Raw genomic sequence first — 10,386 nt, 5'->3', positions numbered from 1 at the left:
ATAGTACATAACCTTTCCAGATGGGCTTCTTTCACTTAGCAATGTGCATTGAAAATTTCTCCATGTCTTCATGGCTTCATAGCTCATTTCTTTTTAGCACTGAATTAATAATATTCTATTGTCTGGATACACCACAGTCTATGTATCCATTCATCTACTGAAGGACATCTTTGTTGCTTCCAAGTTTGGGCAATTATGACGAAAGATGCCCTAAACATCTCTGTGTGGGGTTTTGATGTGGACAGAAGTTTTTAATTCCTTTGGGTAAATACCGAGGACCGTGATTGCTGGATCATATGGTAAGAGTATATTTTGTTTTGTAAGAAGCTTCCAAACTGTCTTCCAACAAAATGTGGCTGCACTATATTGCACCCCCACCAAACAGTGTATGGAGTTCCTGTTGCTCCACATCTTTGCCAGCAGCTGGTGTCGCCAAGCATTCTGGATCTTGGTCATTCTAATAGGTGTGTAGTAGTAGTCCATATGTTTTCATCTGCATTTTCCCGATGACATGATATGAGACATCTTTTTGTGTGCTTATTTGCCATCCGTATGTCTTCTTTGGTGAGGTGTCTTTTCAGGTCACTGGCCCATGGTTTAATCAGGTTATTTTCTTATGTTAAGAAAATGTTAAGAGTACTCTATTTTGGATAAAAGTCCATTATCAGATGTTCTTTTGCAAATATTTTCTTCCAGCCCATGGCTTGTCCTCTAATTCTCTTGAATTTGTCTTTGGCAAAGCAGATGTTTTTAACATTTTTTTTTAAAGATTTTATTTATTTATTTGACAGACAGAAAACACAAGTAGGCAGAGAGAGAGGAGGAAGCAGGCTCCCCGCTGAGCAGAGAGCCCAATGCGGGGCTCGATCCCAGAACCCTGGGATCATGATCTGAGCCGAAGGCAGAGGCTTTAACCCACTGAGCCACCCAGGCACCCCCAGATGTTTTTAACTTTAATGAAGTCCAGCTTACCCATTATTTTTGTCATGGGTTGTGTCTTCGTTGTTGTTTCTAAAAAGGCATCACCACACCCAGGATCATCTAGGTGTTCTCTTCCTGAAATGTTACAGTCTTGCATTTTACATTCAGGTCTATGATCCATTTGGAGTTCATCTTTGTGAAGGGTGTAAGGTCCGTGTCTTGATGTGTTTTGTTTTTTGTTTTTTGAGGGTGGGGGTTTGCATGTGGATGTTTGGTTGTTCCAGCAGTATGTGTGGAAGACACCGTCTTCTCTCCATTGTATTTCCTTAGCTCCTTTGTGAAAGACCAGTTGAGTCTGTGTAGGAGGGTCAATTTCTGGGATATTTGGCCATGGTTTCTATGAAAGAAATGCAGAATTGTAACCTCACTGCTCAGCCTCCAGTAGCTTCCATTATCCGCTGTCTTGGACAACTGTTTAACAGAGTCAAACCTGGGATTTACTTTTCACATATGCATGATTCTATAAAATTCCAGCAAAGTTTAACCAAAGCTTGGTTAGCTTCCTCAGCAGCTAATTAGGCACAAGAGAATCTATGGGCAAAAACCAGTCACTGTCCAGGCAAAAAGAAAAAGAAGAATTGCTCCGCTACTTTTCAAAATTTGCATACTTCAATTTTTAGTTGACTCAAGACTGGTGGGCCCAGCTGTGGGCTCCCAACACTAAGGACTTTTGGTGAAACTCATAGAATGAACTTAGTTCCAGGACTCAAGTTAAGAATCCTGCTCTGAGCCCCTGGGTTTCAGACTCAGTGCCCCTCCTCCCTGTACACTCTGCATGCACCTGCTATCCTTATGTACTATATTTGCTGATTCCTCTGCTTCACCTTCTAGACTGTGGGAAGCTCCTTAAGGTTGAGGTTCTTTTTCTCTTTATCTCCATGATTAACACTGTGCCTAGTACTGGGGCACCTGAGTGGCTCAGTTAGTTAAGTGTATGCCTTTGACTCAGGTTATGTTCTTAGGGTCTTGAGATCCAGCCCTGTGTCAGGCTCCCAGCAACATGGGGAGTCTCCTTCTCCCTCTTCCTCTGTCCCTCTGCCTGCTTGTGCCAATTAATAAATAAAATCTTAAAAAAAAAAGCCCCAGCACTGTGCCTAGTACATAATAGGGAATTAAGATTTTTGAAAATTAAATTCTCTCTTTTTTTTTTTAACCTTTGAATGACTTTTAGCGCCCTTCACCGAGGCTAGGAGCTGTGAATACCTAATAATACAGTACACATCTATAGGGGATTCTAGTCAAGGGCAGGCAGCATATCTTGGTGGTTGAGAGCATGCCTTCCAGAACCATATTGCCTGGCTTCATACTCCAATCTGCCTCCTACTAATCATGTCACCTTGAGCAAGTTCCTTGACTGCTCTGTGCCTTAGTTTCTCACCTATAAAATGGGGATAACCATAGTAACCATCTCATAGACCTGTGAGAATTAAATTTTAATAATGTATGTAAAGTGCTTGGAACAGTGCCTGGTACAATAAGTGTTGACTGTTATTATTGTGATTATGATCACAATTATTGTCATTATTATTCCAATAAATTGGTGGAGAGTTTCCTGTTCCCTGCTCTCCCTTATAGCCCAGAACTTCTTGTGGGGGGGGGGTGTGCCACTGTTGAGAAATATCTGATTTGGTAGAACAAGGGTTATGGCCAAACATATACAAATTAGTAAATTTAATCCAAGGTAATGAAGCTTGCATGAGGATAAAACAAAGGCTCAATAAAGGCTCCAACAGAAGAACTGGCATTTATCCCCCAGACTTTAGACCCCTGAAGCCTTTTAGTACTCCTTTCTTCCCTGGAAAATGGTGGCAGCAAGAAAATATTTCCAAATCCAGATACTAGAAGAAGAAAAATACTACAACAATTATAAGCAAATGGGGAAAGTTGATATTTGCATACTTTCCATTCAGTGAAATGGATCCTCCCCTGTTCTCTTTCTCCAGGCTCTCATTACTTGTTATCTGGTCTGTTCCAACCCACTTGAAGCAGGTTGTCTTCTCCAGTTCGCGTTACAGGGACTTCAGCTGGGTGCATAGCAGTGATTCTCAACTTTGGTTACACATCGGAATTCTGAGATTCTGTGTTTCTAACAAACTCTCAGGAGCTGCAGATTTTGCTGGACTACTGACCACACTCTGAGTAACAAGGGCTTGGAGAACATGGTAACATTATATCCCCTTGCCCAATAACATCAGAGGCTTCCTGTTACCCACATCATAAAATGCCTCAGCCTGGCATCTCAGGCTGGCATCAGAGTCACTTAAGGTCCTCTGATAGCAGTGGTTCTTAAATGTGACTAGTATCTGAATGACCTGTGGGTTGTGTTTTTAAAAGATCTGTATTCCTGGCCCCCACATTAAGCCTGCTAAATTATGCTCTTCAAGATACAGCCTACAAGGGCATTTGGAAGACACATCCTAAATGGTGTAGAAGATCAGCAAGGTTTAGGCCCCAATCGTTTCCAATACACTTTTCCAGGCTCATTTCCCATTCATCCAACCATCGAACATCCATCACATCTGCCTCCTACCAGGTATTAGAAAAAACAAAGATGAAAACAGTTTGATCCTGGGACGCCTGGGTGGCTCAGTTGGTTAAGCGGCTGCCTTGGGCTCAGGTCATGATCCCAGCGTCCTGGGATCGAGTCCCACATCGGGCTCCTTGCTCGGCAGGGAGCCTGCTTCTCCCTCTGCCTCTGCCTACCACTCTGTCTGCCTGTGCTCATGCTCTCTCTCTCTCTCTCTCTCTCTAACAAATAAATAAATAAAATCTTTAAAAAAAACAGTTTGATCCTTACTCATGAGAGATTGGCAAGATAAATGTCAAAACTAGATTATTAACTACTCTCCAGCCATGGTGTAAATGCTCACATCCCTACCTAACGACTTCTCTTTTTAAGACTGTCTGGGCCCCTCAGCATCCCATTGTCACCCATCCTAATAAACGAATCCAGATACCCTCTTTACTCCATGTGAGCCTCCATACTTGTTCGGTCATTTCTTCCAGCTGGCTTTCCTTGGTACTAAAATAGAGCTCAAAGAGGAGAAAGGAATTACCGGAAGTGTCACCAACCACAATAATTAACATTTTTTTAAAGATTTTATTTATTTATTTGACAGAGATCACAAGTAGTCAGAAAGGCAGGCGGCGGGGGTGGGGGTTGGGGAGACGGCTCCCCACTGAGCAGAGAGCCCGATGTGGGGCTCGATCCCAGGACCCTGGGATCATGACCCCAGCGGAAGGCAGAGGCTTTAACCCACTGAGCCACCCAAGCGCCCCCACAATAATTAACATTTATATAATGACTTCTTTGGGCCCGCCATTGTTCTAAGCAGTTTACATTGGTAAAGCGTGTAAAATTCTCACAACAGCCTTATAAGATGGCTATTACTACTATCCCGGTTTTGGGTTTGAGAAAACCGAGGCACAGAGAAGTTAAGCAACTTGCCCAAAGACACAGAGTCAGTAACCAAGCCAGGTTTATTTTTGTCTTATATTCTACCGCCAAGTTGGTGACAGGGCTGTCAGGAAAAGGACTAATTTCTAATTCCCAGGCCTAAGCCCTTTCTGGCAAATCAGTGATTGGTGTGCTGGTTTCCCAACTGAGACTCAAGCGTGAGGGCAGCGATGCGGTCTTTTATCTCCCACAGTGCCTAGTAGGGGTGCGAGCCCTCAGTTACTGGAAGGGGACGGGGGACTGGATGGATAATTATTCAAACAAACAAACACGCAAACAAGGGAGGCAGCCTGCGGGTCTCACGTGACCACTAGGTCACACGCCGCTATCTCCCCCCACTCCAGCCCGGAGCGCTGGAGGAGGACCCTCTGGCTCCCTTTAGGGACCTCCCCCGTCCAGCTCGGGTTCTGCGCTCCGTCCTCCCAGCCACAAGGTGCCCCCAGACCCCCGGCTCCTCTTCCGCCGCCGTCAGAGCATCGTTCTCTCTCCCTCTCTCCGCCGCTTCCTGCTCCGGGGATCCGCGCTCTGAGCTCTGGGGCCGAGGCGCCCGAGGCTTCCCGGGGCGCTCCGCCAGGTAACAACGCGGCGCGAACGGCCGCACTCCGGCCGCTGGGCTGGGTTCGGGGCGAGGACGGCCCGGTCCGCCCGGCCCACTGGCGGGGAAGGAGGCGTGCAGATGGCCCCGCCTGGCCGCCTAGGAGGGGCCGGGGTGGGGGTGGGGCTCTTCCTGCCCGGGGGCGCGGGAGGTCTTGCCACTGGGGGCTCGGTGGGCGGGAGGCGGGAGGTCCGCACAGCACCGTGGTCCGCGGGCGGTGGGCGAGTCGGAGGGAGCGGCGCTCGCGGTGCCCGCGGGGCGCCCGGGTTGCAGCTCGCCCCAGCCACGCCTGCTCCGCGGCCGGGAGCCAGGTGGGCCCGCCCAGCGCTCCTCCTCCCGAATCTGGCCCTGGAACGGGAGGAGCAAGGACAGGAGCTTTGGAATTCTGAGCCGGATCGGCCACCCCAATACCTTCCCGTTCTTTTACCCAAAAGTGGAAAAAAATAAATAAATAAAAAAGAAAGAAAAGAAAAAGAAAGAAAGAAAAAAAAGCGGAAATCCAGAGATGGAGTGACTTTCCCAAGGTCACAGACTTGTATCTGCCCTTTACAAATGTCTATTCTTTTGTTCAGATGTTTGTAAATAGACTACTGTTTCCTCTGTTCTGCCAGGGAATTAGGATTCAGGGAAGAGGGCTCTAAAAATACTAATCAGCAGATCCAAATGAGCTGATCCGTATTACTGGCCGGTGACCCTGGCATTTACAAGGAAATAAACGAGAACGGTTCTTTTCACTCTGGGTACTTTGTATTTCTGGCCCTTGCTCTGGAAAATTGGCCTAGATGTTTTACAAAATTTATCTCAGAACTCCCTTGTCAGAACTGGGCCGGATTAGAATTTTCAATCCTCTTTTCTTCTCTCTCTCGTTTTCCTCTTTTATTTATTTATTTTTTAAATGGAGGCTCAAGAGGTGAAAGTGATTTGCTCATACTTTTATGCGTACTTAGGGGCACAGACAGAATTGGAACTCAGGACTGTGATTGATACCTGCTGTTTTCTTGAATAGAAAGCTGATTTCAGATGAACGCTGTGCAGAACTTGACCTTGGTAAAGCCCTCTGGATAGCATTCTGGGGAGTGGTTTGTGTATTGAAGTGTGTTGGTCCAGGGATACTATTTCACATGTCAGAATAGGGTTAAGCAATAAGGGTAGCCATGCAGAAAACTCCTGCTGAGATGAGACAGATATCTGAAACGTTTTTGACTTTTTTATTTGTACTTTCAATAGAGGAGCTAACGAATATTAATAACAACATCTTGGTTACTTTAAGATTTTAGACCTGGATGGCTAAATTGACTCAGTTACAGTCATTCTTGGCTTGGTATGCTTGTCATTAGTAAAAATTTCAGAGTGTAGCTTTCTGACTTTGTTTGGTGTTTAACTGAATAACAGCCTTAAGGATATTTTTTATATCTCAACAAAAATTTCCCACTTAAACACCTTCTGCTTCTGCCTTGGTCAGTCTTTGAGTTGGGTTTCAGAACTGAACAGAACTAGGAATTTTTTTTCCCCTTCCGAAATACCTAGACTCCGTTTAGTTCCCTATTCAGGTTTACCTCAAGTTTCGATTTGAATTGGTAAACCTGTGACCCAAATCCAAACTTCAGCTGAGTTAGTATCAGCTTCAAACCACATGAAACCGCTATGCGTCATATGACCTCTCACAGAAACCACAGGTGGTGGTACTGTTTTTTTCGCGAGAGTGTCTTATTGGGATTTTTGAAGCGTGAACACATTATCTAATATGTGTATTGTATTACTCATGTTCACCCAAGGTCAGTCATCGCTGGCAGGTTATTGTTGACATTTACTCATCGTAACGATACGATATGTTATTATCATTCTGAGTCTACCAGCTCAGAATGCAGTTCCAGGTTTTCGGTTTAGGGGTTTTATCAGTTATCTCTAAGGAACATGGAATCAGAATCACAACCACGCTTTAATGGACAATTCTTGGCTGTGTTGATAAGAAGTATTTCAGTGAAGGCAATGTTTTTGTACTATCCTAGAGTAGGAATGAAGATGATACGCAAATTGACCCAATGCTGTTTTCTTAGGGTGCATCCTTTGTTTTTTCTGGTTTTGGTCTTTTCATCATAGGATGGCATTAGCTCTGTGTCCGCAGGTGCTGTGCAGCCTGGGGGGCTGGGTTTCACTCTACATCTCTTTCTGCCGCCTGAATAAGCACCGAAGCTTTGAGTGGAGCTGCCGGCTGGTGACGTTCACCCATGGAATCCTCTCCATAGGCCTCTCAGCTTATATTGGCTTCATTGATGGCCCCTGGCCTTTTACCCACCCAGGTAGGTGGGAGACATTAGAGGATTTTTCCCTAAGGGGTTTATAATTTGGGGGGTAGTCTTGGAAGGATGGGACATTTTCACAGAATTTGTACAATATTGGAGAATATTGAAGAATAACTACCTTTATGATTTGTATTGGGAGTCTTCTTTAAAAAAAAAAAAAAAGATTTTATTTATTTATGTGACAGACAGAGATCACAAGTAGGCAGAGAGGCAGGTGGAGAGAGAGAGGGGAAGCAGGGTCCCTGCTGAGCAGAGAGCCTGATGTGGGGCTCGATGCCAGGACCCTGAGATCAGAGGCTTAACCGATTGAGCCACTCAGGCACCCCTTTGTTTATCCTCCTTAACTGTGATGTAATAATTTGTTATGCATATCCTATCATTTAATTGGTGTCTCATTATTTATAGCACCTATATTGATTTTTTTTTTAAGATTTTATTTATTTATTTGACAGAGAGAGAGAGATCACAAGTAGGCAGAGAGGCAGGCAGAGAGAGGAAGGGAAGCAGACTCCCCGCTGAGCAGAGAGCCTGATGCAGGGCTCGATCCCAGGACCCTGGGATCATGACCTGAGCCGAAGGCAGAGGCTTTAACCCACTGAGCCACCCAGGTGCCCCTATATTGATTTTTTTAAATTGCTAGATGTACAAGTATTACCTTCTTAGAATAAACAAGGTTGTATCCCCTTGAATTAGTTTTCTGGGGCCGCTGTCACAAAATGCCACCGACTGGGAAGCATAAACAACAGGAACTTATTTTTTCACAATTCTGCAGGCTAGAAGTCCAAGATCAAGTTGTTGGCTGGTTTGGTTTCTTCTGAGGCTTCTCTCTTTTGCCTGCAGGTGGCTCCCTTCTTGCCATGTCCTCACATGGTCTCCCCTTTTCATATGTCTGTGTCCTACTCTCCTCCTTTTATAAGGACATCAGCCATATTGGATAAGGGCCCATCCTAACAACCTCATTTTAATTTACCTCTTTAAAGGCCTTCTTTCCAAATACAGTCATATTGTGATGGGTTGGGCGTTAGGGCTTCAATATAAGAATCTGGGGTGTACAATTCAGGCCAGAAGTCCCCTAGGATATGATTTTTTTTTTTAATTCCTTAGATTCCTTTTTTTTATTTCCTTAAATTTCTATATTGAGCTTCTGAGGTTTTCCCAAAACTATTCCAACTGATATGAAAGCTGCTATTAAGCTGTATGTCTTATATGAATGTTTTAAAGAGATTTGAACATTGAGTCCTTGGACTCAATTTTCTTGGGCTAGGAAATACACTAACTCCTGGGGTTCTTTCCAAGGTCCACTTTCAAGAAGGGTAGGGCCACCAGTGCCCGGCAATCTAACCCATTAAGCTAAGAAATTAATCTGGCATCCAGGGCAGAATAACTAAAAGAGTCCGGAAACAGACCTTTAAAATTGGTTACATAAATAAATAAATACAATTTTAAAAAATAAAAAGAGAAAGAAACCGTAGGGTTTTAACTGAAAAGACAAAACAGCTCAATTTTATGCTGCTCTTTAGAGAGGACACTGAGATCATGCCTGGTGCTCAGATCACTCATTGAGATCCGATTCAACCCAACAGCATTTCCCGGGCCTGTGACATTATTGGGCTTGATAAAGACCAAAGTTTTAGTTTTTAGTCTTTTGTGGTTGTCACTCAGATGCATGTGCCTGCCTGGTTCAGGAAAGCTCGGGAAACATTGGACCCTGGTGCAAGGCATCAGGGTCCAGCCATTCAGTTTGCTTTTGTCTCGGTTTACTTCAGGCTCACCCAATACTCCTCTCCAAGTGCACGTTCTGTGTCTCACCTTGGGCTACTTCATCTTCGACTTGGGCTGGTGCATCTACTTCCAGTCCGAGGGGCCCCTGATGCTGGCTCACCACACGCTCAGTATCTTGGGCATCATCATGGCCCTGGTGCTCGGGGAGTCAGGCACAGAGGTCAACGCGGTCCTCTTTGGAAGTGAGATCACCAACCCCTTGTTGCAGATGCGCTGGTTTCTCCGAGAAACAGGACGCTACCACAGTTTCACTGGAGATGTGGTGGACTTCCTCTTCGTGGCCCTGTTCACCGGAGTGAGGATTGGTGTAGGAGCTCGCCTCCTTTTCTGCGAACTAGTCTCCCCCAAGCCCAGGTGGTTTGTGAAGGTTGGGGGAGTAGCGATGTACGCTGTGTCTTGGTGTTTCATGTTCAGCATCTGGCGCTTCGCGTGGAGGAAGAGCATCAAGAAATACCATGCCTGGAGAACCAGGCGGGGCGAGGAGCGACAGCTGAAGCAGAACGGCCATCTCAAAACGCACTAGCCATGACTTTGTCCAGACGGTGGGTTAGAGTTAGTCGGCTGCGGGACACAGGTCGGAGATACGGCTGTCACAGAACCATGCTTCCAGTGAAGTTAGGTTTCAAAAAAGGGCTAAACCTTATCAGTCAGTTTGGTCAGTCTTCAAATGGAGCCCATACCAGTATTAAAACACGAATTTCCACCATAGCGCGGTTGTAGAAAAGCGAAACTACGTGGTGGTAATTGTGAGTATGTCACTGTGAGATGAGCAATGCTGCATTCCTTTTAGTTCCTGGTGTCCCTGGGTCCTCTTGTCTCTGGGATGCCTGATGGCTAGACAGCTCAGGAGCGAATTTGAGAATTCCTTCGAGAATTGACTCCTTGAGCAAACTCTTATTCCTGCTTTCCATGTAGCAATTTTTTTTTAAGATTTTATTTATTTATTTGACAGAGACACAGCGAGAGAGGGAACACAAGCAGGGGGAGTGGGAGAGGGAGAAGCAGGCTTCCCACTGAGCAGGGAGCCCGATGTGGGACTTGATCCCAGGACCCCGGGATCATGACCTGAGCCGAAAGCAGACGCTTAATGCCTGAGCCACCCAGGCGCCCCTCTAGGTAGCAATTTTAAATGAAGTCACCCCATTTACTATAAAGGGAGGGACTTTCAGGAAGAAAATGTCTGACATTCTGAGTATCAGATCATGGAACTGGATATGTTTACACAAAGGGAAAGAGCAGAGAAAAGGATGGGGTGAAACTGGCCGTGG

The 10,386-nt window shown here is 45.4% G+C and overlaps 1 protein-coding gene across 2 annotated transcripts; it reads left to right on the top strand.

The window, feature by feature from the left end:
- Positions 1-6,946: 6,946 nt before the first annotated feature.
- Positions 6,947-10,045, top strand: LOC111153965 (transmembrane protein 136). Of its 2 annotated transcripts, XM_022513322.1 has the most exons (3): positions 7,120-7,333; positions 9,103-9,175; positions 9,533-9,641. In XM_022513322.1, exons 1-3 carry the CDS (start codon positions 7,135-7,137, stop codon positions 9,639-9,641), a joined length of 381 nt encoding a protein of 126 aa, XP_022369030.1. In that variant the 5' UTR covers positions 7,120-7,134. The 2 variants fall into 2 exon arrangements, with proteins under 2 accessions (XP_022369029.1, XP_022369030.1); XM_022513321.1 differs by having other exon boundaries at positions 6,947-7,333; positions 9,103-10,045.
- Positions 10,046-10,386: the final 341 nt, after the last annotated feature.

Source organism: Enhydra lutris, unplaced genomic scaffold (assembly GCF_002288905.1).
Source record: "Enhydra lutris kenyoni isolate GAN:26980312 unplaced genomic scaffold, ASM228890v2 scaffoldscaffold34, whole genome shotgun sequence".
Classification (NCBI taxonomy): domain Eukaryota; kingdom Metazoa; phylum Chordata; class Mammalia; order Carnivora; family Mustelidae; genus Enhydra; species Enhydra lutris.
The sequence above is the reverse complement of the archived record's forward strand: the minus strand, read 5'-3'. Positions and strand labels throughout refer to the sequence as shown.

Excerpts from the sequence above, each read along its gene's own strand:
- LOC111153965 (XM_022513321.1), top strand. The coding sequence starts at position 7,135 with ATGGCATTAGCTCTGTGTCCGCAGGTGCTGTGCAGCCTGGGGGGCTGG. Across the intron at positions 7,334-9,102 it reads CTGGCCTTTTACCCACCCAG|GCTCACCCAATACTCCTCTC; the intron begins GTAGGTGGGAGA and ends GGTTTACTTCAG.